The sequence below is a fragment of the Aspergillus niger genome (genome assembly GCF_000002855.4).
Source record: "Aspergillus niger supercontig An11".
Classification (NCBI taxonomy): Eukaryota; Fungi; Ascomycota; class Eurotiomycetes; order Eurotiales; family Aspergillaceae; genus Aspergillus; species Aspergillus niger.
The window spans coordinates 629657-646918 of record NT_166526.1 but is presented as its reverse complement, the minus strand read 5'-3'; the positions used below and the strand labels follow the sequence as shown (position 1 = coordinate 646918).

Sequence of the window (17262 nt, the reverse complement as noted above, 5' to 3'; positions counted from 1 at the left end):
CTGATTGATGTTTTCTTGGGAATGTTCATGTGCATGATGTGAGTGGGGGTTGTTTAGTGATCGACGCATGTTACATGGTTCGAGGGTTGTATGCAATGTCATTGGGGATGCTTCTTATTCCTAACCTGTGTTGACCATTATTGCAGTTGATAACCCGAGATCTGGGCACCATGTCGAGGGCGTTCCTTTCATTTCAGCGTAGCGCGTTAGATCAGGTCATGTCAGGAAGACAGGCCTAAATATGGTGTGCAGGTCTTGTACAGGTCTGGGTTGTTGCTTGGGACAGAAAAGAATGGGTCTTTCCTTACCAGGAGATGTCACAGTCAATCCAGTTGTCGTCGACGTCCGTGATGCGGTCGCGAGAGACTATGGCATTGGTCTCGCTCGGGGTCAAATTTCCAGGCTCGGCTGCTTGGGGGAGGATGACGGTGGTGAAGAGGGTGAGAATACATAGCTGTATTATTCTTGGGATGATCTTGTTGCGGCGGGCATCCAAGGTCTTCTTATACCGCTGGTTCGAGACCTTGCACATCCTCTTGAGGGTATCTTCGAGGCATCACCGTTGACGCCAAAAAAAAAAGCTATTCCAGGCGAAATTGTCATGATGCGCCATGGCTAGCTGACATCAGAGAGCCTTATGCGCCTATCTCATTAGTTACTGAGGCGAATCCGGACAGTATGTAGTAATGCCTACCTTGATATAGACACTCAATGCCTCAGATGCATGATACTGGTCGTTAGTGAGGTGAAACAGTCGTTGAGATTCATATATAGACCGGACGACCGGTTACACGGCATGGTAGGGGCGGACTCAAGGTTGGAATCGAGGCTGAGACGCGGGTTTGAGTATCAGTGATAGCCAATATCGGCGCTTGGAATGTGCAAAGTGAGGTGTATTTGATTTTTCGCAGAAAAAGGCAGCTCATTGACCCAGGAGTGAAAATTCGGACGGGTGGTCTCAATCTTGTTGATGGGAATCAGAAAACTTGCCTACCGTGTGCTATACGCAAATGATAAGGAGGATAATCTGCGATGGTCCAGGGCTGAAGATGCGACACAGTGACCAACTTAGTGAGTAATTTGCAGTTATTGGGCTTTTTTAAAACGCGTCTCAGATACCGACGACTCGGGAGGTTGGATGATATTGGCGGATAGCGGTAGCCTTGCTGGATCAGTCTTTTCCATTCTCGGACCAGCTATATAAATTAAGCCTCTTCTGTCCTAAGATATACCGTTAATCGCACTGAGTCGCCAACGATATGTATTCTGGACTTTTTGGCAGATACTATAACACTTGCCGAAGAAATCGAATGATATTCCGATGTTCTGCCTGGTAGCAGACTTTGAGGTATTACAGCCAGTCTACATCATTGGGAGCAGCAGAACGTACTTGATGCGCTGGTTCAAAAGCTTCGAGTGATTCCGTTGAAAGTCTTCTTGCGAGATAAGAATGTGTGGTCGGAACCACGATTAGAAACAAAGTAGATAGTAGATCGAACAGTCCAACGCATCTGACAGACACAACTTACTCGTGTAGGTTATCAGTCTTTCATCAAAGGACAGCGAGCTTCTCCGATTATCGTACCCTATGCGGCATGCACACAGGGGCTACCTGTCCGTGCAGTCTGCAGGTATCCACACTAGCCTGGCCAGGTACACAATGAACTGGAGCTGAGAAACCCCCATCACGCGCACATACATTAGGCAGATGCCTTGATCAGGAAAAGACAAAATCATGCCGGCCGGTCTAGATGAGCGATTGGAGCTACTGCACTGGCTAGCTCGCTCCAGCGTTAGTACTAAATAGCATCGAATCCTTCATGAACTCGACGATTCTTTCCATATATATCACTATGTCGAATATGGAAATGTGTCATGTGCACAGGGACAACCGGAGAGGATTGTTTTCATTCGCCAGGTCGTGCATCCTCCAGTATACTATTGCCGCTAGCTTTTCAATAATTGTACTTTATGCTGTAATTAGAAAATGGAAATTTAAGTCACTAGAAGATCCACTCGTGTTTCTGTTGTCTGCAATCAACAGTACTACTGTATGAGGTCCAATGTCGTAGTATTTACGACCACAGGAGCGTAGTGCGGAGGAAAATATATAATATCATTACTGAGTGATACAGATGAACTTGATACCCAAGTTACTGGCTAAACTACACGTATTGCGGCCTTATTTCCCCGTTTATAGTAGCTATTCCCAAATAACACAAATTGATTGCGGATAAGTGCATTGCAGGGTCTCAATGTATGAAGTGGTGGCGCAGAAGTCGGTGAAGGCAGATGTATCGAATTAGGCACGGAAGCTAACAGCCTAACAGCCTGTTAGAGGAGCCGAAACTGTAGTTCGTATCCGACACGAAAACCAAATGATAGATAACACATAAGCACAGACTAGGACAGGTGACTTGTGTGCAATGGAAGGCTACAATGATCAGAAACACTCGTATAGACCCTTTATCACCAGCAATATTCAAACAGACCTCTCGCCAACCAGTAGACTACCGAATCCACCAACCGGAAAAGCGTTTAATCTACGCTCTAGCCGGAATCGGATTACCCCCAAGGGACGAGAACATCCGGGGAAAGGCCCGCGTGGCCCCGGCACTCCTCGGATGCGGGGTACAGATTGCTGCTGTGGCTCGATAGGGGAAAGACACCGCAGTGACATCTTGGCTGAATCCAATGCCAGGGCACTAATTCTCCGTCGCATGTATCTACCGTGATAACATCCCGGCCTACGTTCTCTTGGCCAATGCGTCATACGCCATTTCTTTGATTGTCCGCGTGGGAGGCAAAAATGGGGGGTGTTCCAGGCACCTGACCAAAGCCGGGGGCGGCAACTCGGATATTCTTGGGAACTCGGAAAGGGGGCGAAGTTGATCTATCATGTGCAATTATCGTGGTTGTTAGGAAGCCCCCCCCCCTTCTTTTTTATCTACTCATACTGAGAGAATAAGAATTTCGGCATCCATGCATCTCATATTTGTAACCTACAGTCAGTAGATAAGAACTGAGACTCATGTATGAGGGATATTACTGCAGTAAGGGGGACCATCCTTCAAGGGTCCACGTAGCGGGTTGACAATGGCAAAAGCACGCATCGGTATGACATGGAATCCCAGAAATGTGACTCGGATCCAGCTGATAGCTCTCATTTGCCTCAAATTACAGCGCACCCGAAAATAGTGCTCGAGCCCGAAAAGACGGCAATATCTTCTGCCCATGATAGTGACGTTGGATCGTCCATCGGTCGCGCATCCGGATGCTGATTGGTGGCGGGCAGGAACGTTTCGGGAAGGGGATGACTAAGATGATACCGGAAGCGGGAAAGTGCGGACGAGGGGAACCCGAGATTCTCCCCCGGCATTTCGTCACTCGGAAGGATTCCATTCGCAATCGCTGCTTCTGCGTTTCTGGTCGGGCCCAGACTTGAAAGCAGTACTAACTCTGTCTCCATTTTGTGCCAGTTCTCAGCCAGTCCTGGCAATGCATTACACACGAGTCGCCTGGTCGGGTATAGTCCAGCCCTCCTAGCCGAAAAAGAGAAAAAAAAAAAAAGAAAAAGAAATCTTCCTTCCCCCCGCAATTTCCCTAGTACGCAGCTATGGTTTGTTTTATCGCCTCTAGACTCCGTCTCTTACATTGAGCTCATTCAACGTCACCACTCCAACCCGTTCCATCTGCCCGTCTCTCTACGTCCATTGTTATTTGTTCCGCCAGCTAACAGGAGTAGACGGTCCTTTTGTCCTTGGAACTCAGTAAATTGTAATTGAATGACCTCTTTTCAGCATTCATTCACTCGATGATCCGGTGGTGGCTGCGCGCGGCAGGCTGCAAGACCATCACATAATGATAAATACCTCGTTCCCGTAGCGCTGGGGCCACGAATTCCCACTCTGGCCCTCACTAGCAGCTTAAGCGTCCCATCCCTGTACTCCAAAGCACTCCAAACCTGCGTACCAACTCCCACTAGTGCCGTTAATGAGACATTAATTCATCATCCCCTGACGCGCTATCCGTGATACCGCCTCAAATCTCTGATCCTGTTTCCGAAGCTTGTGTTATTTGCTCACTTCTAGTTGGTGCATCCGCCATCCCTTCCGGGACCACCTCGTGCCCACATCTGGGGTTCGGGACTTTTCGGGCTTCAATTCGAGGCATTTGTCTTCCTTTTCCACTCTTCACGATAACCATCGTCGTCCAGATTCGGTCTGCTGCCCCGACATCTTCCGTGGAACGGTGGAGTAAACATTTCCAGCTGCAATTCCACACGTTCAGGCGTCTTCGATCGCCCATTATGAGTCCTGCGACAAACATTCATATACCCCCCGTTTCCCCCGCTGAACCTGGTCCTCTCGCTTCAGATTTCTTCCAACAGCAACTCGCAAAACAAAGAAATAATAACTATCATTCTACCTCACTAAGAAACATGGTTGCTGCTTCGGTGAATCGCACTGCTCTGCACCCTGGTGGTGTTCAGTATGTCTTGTCCCTCTCTTCTATCTACCCGTTCCTTTCTTGATATGTTTGTCGCATTGCTCGGGGTTACCCTCAACGGCCTGCGCAATGCGTCGCATATCATTCTATGACCTTGCCTGGTATAGATCATTGCTAACCATGACCCTCCAGGCCAGGCAAGGGTCACACTGAGCTCGAGGAAGAGCTTCACGAACACGCCCACATTGACTATGACCGCGTCGCTATTGTAAGCTTACCCGTCGCAATGTTTTTGAGCCTTGCTAATCAAGATAGATTGCCAACCCTGCTGTCCCTGCTCTCTACGAAGATGCTCTGGTCTACGAGACTGGTACTGCTATCACCTCCAGCGGTGCCCTGACTGCCTACTCTGGAGCTAAGACTGGTCGCTCTCCTTCCGATAAGCGTATCGTCAAGGAGGAGACCTCCGAGAACGATGTCTGGTGGGGACCTGTCAACAAGCCCATGACTCCTGATGTACGTGTTTCCCCTTCGTTGCTGTCTTTTTTTGGGGTTCCCCTGCAAGTGCAATATATCGCGCATAAAGATCATCCCTTGCATGGGCCTGCAGCTGGCATGGACCCAAGCTTTTCTGGCAGCACATCGGGGAGAAAGAAATGCCTCATTATAGACTTTTTAAGGCATTTTCTGTCTTGCGACTGCTGTGCGACACAAAAGTTTGGGTTCTGTCCGGCTGTGTTCCTGAGAATGCTTGTTTCGCCAACTTGCGCCTTGTCGGGGTCGTCCAGATGACGTCATACATGATCCGAATTTCTTTGCTAACGGCATCCCGACTTGCAGGTCTGGCGCATCAACCGTGAGCGTGCTGTCGACTACCTCAACACCCGTAACCGCATCTACGTTATCGATGGTTTCGCCGGCTGGGACGAGAGATACCGCATCAGCGTCCGTGTCGTCTGCGCCCGTGCCTACCATGCTCTCTTCATGCGCAACATGCTTATCCGCCCCTCCCAGGAGGAGCTGAAGCACTTCCACCCCGACTACGTTATCTACAACGCTGGTTCTTTCCCCGCCAACCGCTTCACTGAGGGTATGACCTCCGCCACCTCCGTCGCCATCAACTTCGCCGAGAAGGAGATGGTCATCCTGGGTACCGAGTACGCTGGTGAGATGAAGAAGGGTGTCTTCACTGTCCTCTTCTACGAGATGCCCGTCAAGCACAACGTTCTGACCCTCCACTCCTCGGCCAACGAGGGCAAGGACGGCGACGTGACCGTCTTCTTCGGTCTTTCGGGTACTGGCAAGACCACTCTGTCTGCCGACCCCAACCGTGCCCTGATCGGTGACGATGAGCACTGCTGGACCGACCGTGGTGTCTTCAACATCGAGGGTGGCTGCTACGCCAAGTGCATTGGCCTCTCCGCTGAGAAGGAGCCCGATATTTTCAACGCCATCCGCTTCGGATCCGTCCTCGAGAACGTTGTCTTTGACCCCATCTCCCGTGTTGTCAACTACGACGACTCCACCCTTACTGAGAACACCCGCTGTGCCTACCCCATCGAGTACATTGAGAACGCCAAGATCCCCTGCTTGTCCGACAAGCACCCCTCGAACATCATCCTCCTCACCTGCGATGCCCGTGGTGTCCTCCCCCCGATCTCCAAGCTCACCACCGAGCAGACCATGTTCCACTTCATCTCGGGTTACACCTCCAAGATGGCTGGTACTGAGGACGGTGTCACCGAGCCCCAGGCTACCTTCTCCTCCTGCTTCGCCCAGCCCTTCCTGGCCCTGCACCCCATGCGCTACGCCCGCATGTTGGCGGACAAGATCTCGCAGCACAAGGCCAACGCCTGGTTGCTCAACACCGGTTGGGTTGGTGCTGGCGCTACCACCGGTGGTAAGCGTTGCCCTCTCAAGTACACCCGTGCCATCCTGGACGCCATCCACAACGGCTCCCTCAACGAGGTCGAGTACGAGACCTACGATGTGTTCAACCTGCACGTTCCCAAGAGCTGCCCCGGTGTTCCTTCCGAGCTCCTCAACCCCAAGAACAGCTGGACCGCCTCGACGAACTTCTCGGACGAGGTCAACAAGCTTGCCAAGCTGTTCAACGACAACTTCGGCAAGTACGCTGACCAAGCGACCCCCGAGGTCATTGCGGCCGGTCCGGTGCCTCAGTAAATTGTTTCGCATTCTGATTTTACATTTCCTTTTATCTGCTTTTGATATCTTGCATGGCGTGTTGCGTTTCCAATCATGGGTCATTTGAATCTTCCACTACCATGTGTGGCCTACCCCGGCCGGCGGGGAAAATACCATTGGCATTTCCTTTTGGGTTTTGGCTTCTTTAGAAGTCGAGGTAACGATTAGAAATTGAATTCAAAATTATACCTTTATATCATCTAGAAGTATTCAATCTATCCTAGCAACCACCGTAGCAAGCCTTCCTTGAATCCACAGCGGGTCACGGGGATGAACAGGGGGTCGATCCTTGCTCCACATGTGATCGCCGTTTAGCGTCTGCAACTCGCTCGTTGCTTTTCCGCAACGCTGCCTGCCATCCATCCGTATGCTATCTGCAACTGATTGCTGTGATGCCCCGACCGTAAACCTTTTGTGATTTATACTTCTAATCTATGTTTCGAGACGATCTAGAGTCAAAGCATCAGCAATCTACCTTCTGACACCACCAGCAGAAAGACAGTCCAGGTTCCGGTCCAACTCCGGGTCTGTCACCCACTTCGCGACATGGTTCACGCACCTCTCTACCAATTATCATGATAATGGCCGATCTTGTGTCAGGAAGTCCAACAGTCTCATGGAAATGCGAATTATTCACTGCCCACCCTTCACCCTATTCGGTTGCACGAATCAGAGCTGCTAGCTGCACGCTGACGCGTTGAACTTTGTAGACTTGCATCAACGGACGCACTTTAATTTCCAAGGAGAGACTCTCCAATGTGTGGCCTAAATTTGCTTTTCCTATACTTTATGACATGCGACGTGCCTTGCCATTAGAACTACTGATGAAAGTTCCCCTCTCACAATGGCAAACCCAGAGGATCCGCATACAAGCGAACCACGGGCTCTGCTTGGTGAGAGTTTCAGTGAAAGATATCTGTCATAGTGCATCTATGCTGTCGCCATGAGAAAGGCTTGAAGACAACAACATCATAGACAGCCTCTTTTCCTCTCTCCATCCTCTCTCAAATCCCAGTGGGAGCTGGCGTTATTATTGCCAGTGTAAGTTTATTACTGTTTGCTCATTTTGATCCTGATGAAAATGTAGCTGACATCCGCAATCCAAGTGGGAACGAAGAATCTCCTAACCGTGACGAGTCCAAAAGAACATGCCAAACGGACTAAAACCATCGGACCTGGTTTCTCAAGTACCACTATGTGGGAATGCGAACCGAATCATCTGTCGCATGTTCCCAAGTTCCGCGATTCCCTCTATCTCGCGCAATTGTACCCATGACCATGTCGGAATAGTGCAGCTACTTTGCCTTCGACGTGATCACCGATCTTATATTCGGCAAGGCCGGTAATCTGCTTGGCAGCCAGCATTTCCAATGTACGGTGTACGGTGCCTTGGGGATGATGAAGCGATTATTGCTGCTAATGTATGCGCTGTAGGCGTTTCTCGGTCGGCTGGGCGAGAAGTTGTTCAAGGATGTTCGAGGGATGAAGCGATATCATCGGCTGGTCAATGGCATGATGGCGGACGCGGCGAGTATGTCCGGACACGTCTTCAGTTGGTTGACCAAGGCCCACGACAGTGCCACAGGCCCAGGATTGACTGATGCAGATGTATATTTTGAATCAGTAATGCTGGCTGTTGGTAGGTCTCCCGCTTCGGTAGATGATCAACACTAATATACCCAGGTTCGTATTTCACTCCCGTCAGTCTGTGCGCGAATCTCTACCTGGCAATCTAAGCACCGCATACGAGAAACTGGCGCACAAAATATGGAGCGTGTTTCCCACGCCGGATGACATCCGCAGCAGCCAATCGATGCAGCGATGCACATACTTCCAAGCCTGCATCAAGGAGACCCTACGCAACTCGCCGGCCGTGGCAAGATGCCCGTACCGTCCGGTCGAGAAAGGCGACACAATCATAGTGGACGGCCATGATTCCAGTCGGGTGTTGCGTCGGTACAAGCATTTATAGCATCCACCACAACCCGTTGTATTTCCCTCGCCTGGACGAATATCTTCCCAAGAGATGGCTGTTCAACGGAGCAGAGTCAAGGACAGAAAAACTCGGCGTTATCTCGGTGGCATCCACGATCTCGCAACGCACGCGCGCGTGCATCAGGCGACATCTAGCGCAGCTAGAGCTCTAGCTGGCGCTGGTGAGCATCATGTGGAGCTACGACTCTTGACGGCCAGCCACGGCCGCCGAACAGACACGCGGGAGCGGGCATTGGGCGAACAAATTCGCAGGAATTTGAACTCTACGAGCACATCATCAGCCAGAAACGAGGGACGATCCTTCATTTGGGCCGCGCGGGCAGACAGAGCAAAGGACAAACCAAGTCGGCTATTCCGCCGGATACAAGGAGCAATATAGGCCGCCAGATCAGTAGGTGATAGCATGCAGATGACAATTGTTCCGATATGAGACGGGCATTCCAGCGAGAATCGGCTGTTTTCTTTGCAGCTCGCTTGTGGCAGGTAGTCCCCACAGACAGGATCGTAGTCTAAGCCCCAGTAGCTAATCCGGCTGGGGGCCTGGACCTCCTGACAGGGTAACCAGCCAGTCAGGAAGCTGATGATTACTCCTTGCTGGATCCTGTCCCGGGAGAGTACCCGAGGGTTAGAGATGAATCTCACCGCGCGCGACTACCGATACCCGCCTCGCCCGCTCCGGGATCCCGAGACGTGCTGCCGCCAGGGGGGAGCGGTTGCCGCGAAGGTATCCGTCGCCCCAGTCCATCCACTATCTAGTACTCAGTATGGAGAAAAGGGGTGTCTTATTGGAATAGTTGGGGATCGAGAGGACCCTTTTTGGAATTGTAATTACGATACCGCGTGTATTGTCTACTAGCTTTGATGGGTCTGTTGTTGTAGGTAGATGTAGATTCCCAACATAGGAGTACGAGACTAGGAGATCAGTGCTCCGGGATATAGCCAACAAGTTACCGCCAACCGAGTCATCCACGTTCCCGGCTACTTGACTGGCATCCTGCTATTCGATCAGAGATAGTTGCTACGCCACTGAGTAGTCATCACTTTGTCACTGAAGTGAGGACGGAGGAGATCTTCTCCGGCCGACAGTGGCAGACACAAAGGGGGAGAAGGGCCGAAAGTCGGAGGAATCGGTGGAAAGGAGATAATGCAGCATTTAGGATGGGATCTGGAGATGATTATTCCGGGGATGCATGATTGTTATTTGTAGATGATATTGTGATATCATGTGTCTACTGTCTTGTTTCTAGCAGGCAGTGCTACTACATAGTAGCTGGTATACCGGTGTTGACGTCGAAAAAAGAATATGTTATATGACCAGATATCTCCGAAGGGACAGACAGTACCTACCTTAGACTGATCGGCGAGACCAAGCTTTGGGAATATTTCCCATTCACAGCATTTATGACTAATCGCTAGTCAAGACTGGGGAAGGAGGAGAGATAACCTCGGGAAGGCGGCAAGAAGCAGCGCAAACCGGACCGTTCTCGTGGTTAGTCCCGATGGGGTTTAGCGGGGGTGTGGGGAGATACGGTAATTATGTATGATGGACGATTATTCCCCGCCATGACGTTTTGGTATTAGTAGCTGTTTGTATGGATTTCTGGATATTTGCAATACACTGATAGTTTTCAAAGAATATTACTGTTATTGGAAGAAGAAGTAGAGTTACAACATCAATAGAGAAGAGAACAACTTCATCGAAGACACAAATAACATGATTAAAAAAAGGACATCAGACGTGGCAACCCCGCATTTTCCAGCTGGCGGCATCGTGCAGCAAGTACTTACTGACTGGGTATACTACCAAATACTACTAAATCCTCATCGATCGCTCGGGCCTTAAGTTTGGCATCGGCTAACAAAAGTGGGGATGGAAATAGTTACCCAGTCTGGAGAGATTTCGACTGTCAGTCAATCAAGTAGATACTGCTTGTTTCCCTGGTCGGCTTCTCGGATGGAATCGAAGGCATACAAATACATCATCGAATCCCCGTGAATGCTACCTTGACTCATGCAACTCATGCACAGGTTATAAGTATCAGAATCACCCACCCAGACACTTGCCTCCAGTTGTACAACCTTGCAAATTAATCCATTCACTCACTGCCAACTCTCGCCTCCTCACTTCTTCGTCGCCTTGCACCTCCGCTTCCCCCATCATCTGACTGTCCCAACTTCTCCTCCTCAACAAAACCCGGTTCACCACTTCCTACTGATTCTCGTCGGGCCTTTTCGTGACTCTACCGGGTTCCCCTCTTCGCCCAGCTGTGCATCCACGGTACGTTGAATCTCCCCTCCCGCGTTTCCTCACGTCACGGTCGGTCATGCTGAAAGTGCCTGGCAAAGAAAATCTGTCCTCTCTTTGCTGAGCCAGGCACTCGATTCTTTTCATGGCTAGATGGTCGTCTCTCCACTACCCCCCACACCGTGTATCGTGTTGTCTTTTATTTCGCGTTTCATCCTTCGTTCATCTGTATTCCTCCTCTTGAATCCTTCGTTCGGCGCGTCTCATCCGCCTCACCTTCCAAAGTGTTCGCATTAACCCTCGTTCACCCTCTAGATCTGGTGTGAATCCTGCTTCCTCGTCAACATGGCCTCCCCCACCGCGGCCAAAGAGCCCCAGCCCGCCGTCGATTTCCTCCATCACCCTTACACCCGTGCTGCTCTTCCCTTCGTGAATGGTGGCCTGGCCGGCATGACCGCCACGGTCGTGATCCAGCCCATCGACATGATCAAAGTCCGTTTGCAGCTCGCCGGTGAAGGTGTGCGCACCGGTCCCCGCCCGTCTGCCTTTGGCGTGGCCCGCGACATCATTGCCTCAGGCAAAGCACTTGATCTGTACACCGGTCTGTCGGCTGGACTGCTGCGCCAGGCCGTTTACACTACCGCCCGCCTGGGTTTCTTCGACACCTTCAGCAAGACTCTCAACAAGCGTGCCGAAGCCGCCAACCGCAGCGTCACCTTCGCCGAACGTGCCGGTGCCGGTCTAGCTGCCGGAGGTATTGCCGCCATGATTGGCAACCCGGCCGATCTGGCACTGGTGCGTATGCAGTCAGACGGTCTCAAACCTCCCGAGGCGCGGGCCAACTACCGCTCCGTCATGGACGCGCTCTTCCGCATCTCCAAGCACGAAGGTGTCCCGGCTCTGTGGGCTGGTGCTTTCCCTACCGTCATCCGTGCCATGGCGCTCAACGTCGGCCAGTTGACCTTCTTTGCCGAGTCCAAGGCGCAGCTGAAGAAGCACACTAGCCTGTCGACTCAGAACCAGACCTTTGCCGCGTCCGCTATCGCGGGATTCTTTGCCAGTTTCCTCTCCCTGCCTTTCGACTTTGTCAAGACTCGCCTGCAGAAGCAGCAGAAGGATCCGAAGACCGGTCGGCTCCCCTACAAGGGCGTCTTGGATTGCGCGCGCAAGGTCGTCCAGGAGGAGGGCTGGTTGCGGTTCTACCGCGGTTTCGGAACGTACTATGTGCGGATCGCTCCTCATGCGTTAGTGTCCCCACCATTTTCTATCAGACTAGTGCCCTTGGCTAACCCCAGACCCACAGGATGGTGACGCTTATCGTGGCCGATTATCTGAACTTGATTACCAAGTAGCAGCATTGATTCAACATGATATTGTTGGCTTGTCGACAACTACTTGACTTGAACTTTTTTTTCCAAATGCCGCGGTTGCTGTCGTTTGACGGTGATTATTGCACAGGTGCGGATCTGGTTGCACTGTCTGGAACAGATGCAGGAGAAGATCGAAATGCCCTAATGATTGTGGATGGAGGATGGTGTTTCGATGGATGGTTGATGGTTTCAATGGCTGTTTGTATTTATTATACCCGTGATTATTGCAACTACATAGCAGAGATTCAAATAGAGATAGGCAATAAATAAGTCTACTCTGTATGCTTCTACAGAATAGAAACATGAATGCTTGTAGTAGCTAGATAAATCACTCATCATACATAGAATCATACCCACCCTCTTCCCCTCCCCCTTCTTCATCCATATCAACCTCCTCCACATCCCCATCCCCATCCCCAACCATCGACACCGCCCTCTCCTGCTTAATCCTAGCAGCAACAGACATCCCTCTCTCCCTCTTAACCCGAATCCTCTCCACCCCATCATCCTCACCACTATCATCATCACTATCACCATCATCAACCTCAACCGCACTCCCCCTCCTCCTCCCACTCCTCTTCCTCTTCCCCCCACCACCACCCCCGTCACCACCATCCTGATCATCTTCCCCATCATCCAACATCTCCCTCTCCCTCCTCCTCAACTCCGCCATCTCCGCCCTCTTCACCCGCCTCATCAGCACAGGATCACTCCGCAGATCAAACTCCGTCAACTGCACCTCGCACACAGGACACTTGACGCTGCGCACGCGCTTCGCTCTTCCAGTTCCAGATGACCCCCTCGGATCAGGCACCATCTGATTACTCCCGCTAATCATGGTGAATATCGCCTCGCGCTCGAAACTGTGTGGGCATTTCGTGCTGGTCACGGGGTCGCGGAAGGGAAGGAGTGTGAGGGGGCATTTCAGCGATATGCGTTCAGTTTGGATGGCGATTTCGTCATCATCATCTTCATCTTCTTCTTCGGAGGGGGGTTGAGGTCGAGCGCGGGTGGGTCTAGTTTGTCTGGTGGTAGTGGTTGAAGTAGAGGTAGAGGCAGATGGATGAGATTGTGGTTGAGATTGAGAATGAGGATCTTCCAAGTGAGCGAACCACGTCGACGGATGAGGCGGAGGGGGGATTTCGTCGCCGATGTGTTTGGCTTCGTGGATGATTTTGTAGAAACCTATGTAGGAGTTGTTCGTAGAATACCTACCACCATGATTCCGTTAGTAAATAAACCTGGAAGTAAAATATTATTGGGATAGAAATGGGGATATACATACCGTCTCGTCAAACTCAACCCTTCCTACTCCTCCATCTTCCCGCGCAGCTCATCCTCGAACTGCGCCAGGAACGGCACCGCGCCCTCCTCATCTTCATCGACATCCACATCCACCCCTTCCTCCCCATCCTCATCCTCCTCATCCTCACCATGATGCCCCCTCAACCTTCTCCCAATTCCTCTCTGACTCCTCCTCACACCCCTAACCCTCACCCGTTCAGCAACCCCGCCCTCCAATCCCGAGATAACCCTCCCAAGCTCCTCCCCCCTCACTTCCGCATCAATAACCCCCCGAATAGTCTCCTCCAATACCTTCGTCGTCTGAGCCACTCTCTCCTCGAACTCTTCAATCCCCTCGTCCTCACTATCCCCCCCTTCCTCATCTACCCCCTCACCATTATTATTATTATTCTCCAAAGTATGAGAACGTATATTCCTCCTCCTCTCCCGCGATTTCTTACTCCTCTCTTTCGCGTCTGTGAGCCGCTCGTTGATCTCGCCTGCGGCGTCGGTGAGTTTCTCTTGCGCGTGCTGGAGGTGCGTTTTTAGGGTGGAGGAGGTGTGCGTTGCGAGGAGGGCGGAGAGGGCGGGTGCGGTGGTCGGTTGGTGGGATAGGGTCGTCAGGGTGCTGGTGGGGGGTTGGTAGGGGGGAAGAGGGGGGGTGGTGTCTCTGTCTCTGTTTCTGTTTCTTCCGCTTGGTCCGGGGGTGGCTGTTGGTGGTGGTGGGCGGGAGCGTTTGGGCATTTTGGTTGATTTCTTTTGGGTGAGAGTTATTTGGTTGTGGTGGTAGTGTATAATTGAGGTAAGGTGTGGGTGGTGGGTTGTGGATATAGGTGGCAAGGAGGATAGAGGAGAAGAAGGAGGGTATATGGTATATGGTGTAGGTTTCTTTGTTGGTAGTTCTTTGAGGCTATAACGATTATGGATAAAGATAAGTTGAAAGGAACGCGACGCGATGCACGGCGCTAGGCTGTTTTGGGAAGTATGGTCTTTGGGGAAGTTTATCTTATCGATATCATATCGATACCAGCTACACTTTATAGGGATAGTTATACTGTATCATAGTTGGATTGAAGCAAGTATGGATATGGAGCTGATTATGTCGATTAAATCCTATTTACCCTAATTCTAATACTATGTATCTTATCCTTCACACCTTGTAGAAGCAGAATGCATGATAGAAACCTGTCCCGTTAGCACTCTCTCCTTCAGCTGAAGTAAAACCTAAGGGTGTATACTTACTGACTGCCTCCTGCTCCTCCGGCGTCATCGTCAACTCGCCTGTCGTGCGATCTCTCACGCCCATCCGCTCACTCAACGGCCCCAGCTCCGGATCGTCCTTTTCGTCCCGCCACACCTCCATGAACGGCTTGCGGTACTGCAGCTCCAGATTGTACTCCTCCGTCAACCTGCTTCATTAGTATCGTAATCAATGTTCCATGGAATATCGAATGGACTCACGCTCGGAACGCCTCCCACGGCACCACGTACTCCGGGATCTCGCCCACGGCTTCCTCCATGAAGTAGCTATACTTCCATCCAAACGGCGGCCTGAAGATGCCATCCTCCGGCGTATCTCCAGGGAATCGCACCCGATAGATCGAATTCCCCCATTCTGCCTTCGCCTCCTCCTCCACCTCACCGTCCTCTGGCTCTGCATCCTGCTTCGCCGCCTCGCGGTCCTTGCGCTTCGCATTGAACTCGGCCACGCGGGCACTGATAATGTCCGAGTTGGGACACACGCCGATGAACCGGCCACCCTTCTTCAAACACCCCGCCACATTGCGCAGCATCTGACGAGCCTTCTCTTCACTCTCAAACGCATAGTGAATGGCAAACATAGACGTCACCACATCAAACCCACCCCCACCCCATCGCGACGCCATCATCGACCCTCCCGGTCCAACATTCGGATCTATTCCCACCTGCTGAACAATATCAACATCCCCCAACCACTCCCCAAAGCAATCCTTGGACCGGAACTCGCCATGAAACAACGGCGGCCCTCCCCTCCGTCCACCACGAGGTCCCCTGCCCGAACGCATCCCCGCATATCGCTCGCGCGCCTGTATAATGGACACCTCCGCCGGATCCAGTCCCACGTAGAGATCCACCGGCTGCGGCGCAAGCTGCCACTTCCCAAGATCACCTCCCTTACCACATCCCAGATCAATCACCAGTAACCGTTTCTCCTCCATCGGCGGCGGCCCAGTTCCATCCGCCCAGTCCTTCGTCCCAATCGCCCGCGCCACGAACTCCTCATCCGGCGAGAACTTCTGAATCAACGTGCTCTTCACCCAATTGTTGAAACTGCGCAGCCCCTTGATCTTACTCTCCGTCTTGCGCCACTCCCGGCCCCGCTGCGGAACCGCATTGTAATGCTGTCTCACGATATCCGTCACTCCCCGGCTCTGCGAGTTGCGCATCGCATCTTCTTCCAGCGCGCGCTCCCGCTCCTCCTGTCGCCGCCGCAGTGTCTGCGGGTCCACGAGACCTCGCCGCGCACCGCCACCGGGTCGTTTACGCTGACGCGCCTGCACTTCCGGCGACGGAGACCGCGGAGGAAGGGGCGGTGAGGGTGATCGGGGCCGTGGTGCTGCGCGTGCTGCTGTCTCGTCGCCATCGCGGCGCGAGTAAGCCGAGGGAGGTGCCTGGCCGCGTTTCCGCAGCTTCTGGTGTCGTTCTTCGAGACGCTTACGCTTGGAGATGGGACGGTCGTTCGCTTGGTCGGCGGGTGGCTGCTGCTCCGATGTCTCGTCCTCTAGCTTGCGCTTGTGGCTATCGGCAGCAGGAGAGCTCTGCTCAGCGTAGGCATCCGCAGAGCCAGAGCGATAGTAGTCACCCATTTTGTTTATTTTGTGTTTGCGGCGTGATTGAGAGGATGGAGGTGTCGGGATAGGAGGCTGCTTCTGCTGCTGCTCCGGTTGTTGAGAAGGCTCGATGGTGGTAGTTTGAGGAAGATGAAGAGATTCACTGGTAGAAGTCACAGTAGAATCATGAACCTATATGAAAAACCCAATAAACATCGGCAATCAGCGTCAAATATCCTGCAATGGAAAGAATATGGAACACTGAGAAATATCACGCTCAGATAGACAGACAGACGCGCAGGAGCATTTTCTTTCGGAGTCTTTTATTTGCGGGAAGAATAGTAATCACCGCCTCCGCCGAGCGTAAGCGCCACTTTAGTTCGCAGTGGATGGGCTGCAGGACTCCACTTGCTCTCTCCACTAGGGAGACAGTTCTCGAGTGGACTAAATTTAAAGAGAAATGACCAACTTACCGGTTTGGCTTCACTTGTCTGAGTTGGTGTTGCTTCGATGGAAGCAGAAGCTGACGCTGGTTCAGCAGGAACAACAGGCTGCTCCTCCCAGCGGTCTCGGGCGGGATCGTACATGCTGATGCTGGGCCGTTGGCCTGTGCGCTCTTCCTCTTTGGAGGCCATGATCAAGTGAGACGGAAGTAAAGGGATAATAAGAAACCTCCATGAAGGGAGTAGCAGTTAGACAGGGACAAAGCAGTTGAAGTCAGACGGAATTCGTGCTGCTTAAGCTGAGTTCCTTGGTTGAAACCCCTGCCTTAACCGTGTTTCCTGCCTGGCCGGATGCGGCCTGTGAATGGAGTGAAACAGTAACGGTAGATGCCTACGGTCACTACATGACAACCTACTATTCAATATCGGGTAACATAACACTGTATTGGAATCTATCTATC

At 51.9% G+C, this 17262-nt stretch overlaps 5 protein-coding genes across 5 annotated transcripts; 3 read left to right on the top strand and 2 right to left on the bottom strand.

Annotated features, from left to right (window-relative positions):
* On the top strand, positions 1–454 carry An11g02560 (hypothetical protein [truncated ORF]; the record flags this gene model as incomplete). The annotated part of the gene is made up of 2 exons (XM_059750130.1): positions 1–38; positions 253–454. Coding segments are annotated over 2 exons (240 nt in total), but the record flags the coding sequence as incomplete, so codon positions are not given.
* A 3855-nt stretch (positions 455–4309) lies between these two features.
* An11g02550 (uncharacterized protein) lies at positions 4310–6633 on the top strand (the record flags this gene model as incomplete). The annotated part of the gene is made up of 4 exons (XM_001394219.3): positions 4310–4491; positions 4642–4717; positions 4765–4965; positions 5290–6633. 4 exons carry the CDS (start codon positions 4310–4312, stop codon positions 6631–6633), a joined length of 1803 nt encoding a protein of 600 aa, XP_001394256.1.
* A 4606-nt stretch (positions 6634–11239) lies between these two features.
* On the top strand, positions 11240–12205 carry An11g02540 (uncharacterized protein; the record flags this gene model as incomplete). The annotated part of the gene is made up of 1 exon (XM_059750129.1): positions 11240–12205. One exon carries the CDS (start codon positions 11240–11242, stop codon positions 12203–12205), a length of 966 nt encoding a protein of 321 aa, XP_059605459.1.
* Positions 12206–12592: 387 nt separating this feature from the next.
* An11g02530 (uncharacterized protein) lies at positions 12593–14292 on the bottom strand (the record flags this gene model as incomplete). The annotated part of the gene is made up of 2 exons (XM_001394217.1): positions 12593–13475; positions 13577–14292. 2 exons carry the CDS (start codon positions 14290–14292, stop codon positions 12593–12595), a joined length of 1599 nt encoding a protein of 532 aa, XP_001394254.1.
* A 406-nt stretch (positions 14293–14698) lies between these two features.
* An11g02520 (uncharacterized protein) lies at positions 14699–16993 on the bottom strand (the record flags this gene model as incomplete). The annotated part of the gene is made up of 5 exons (XM_059750128.1): positions 14699–14957; positions 15010–15185; positions 15258–15740; positions 15801–16550; positions 16832–16993. 5 exons carry the CDS (start codon positions 16991–16993, stop codon positions 14699–14701), a joined length of 1830 nt encoding a protein of 609 aa, XP_059605458.1.
* Between the last annotated feature and the right edge of the window lie 269 nt (positions 16994–17262).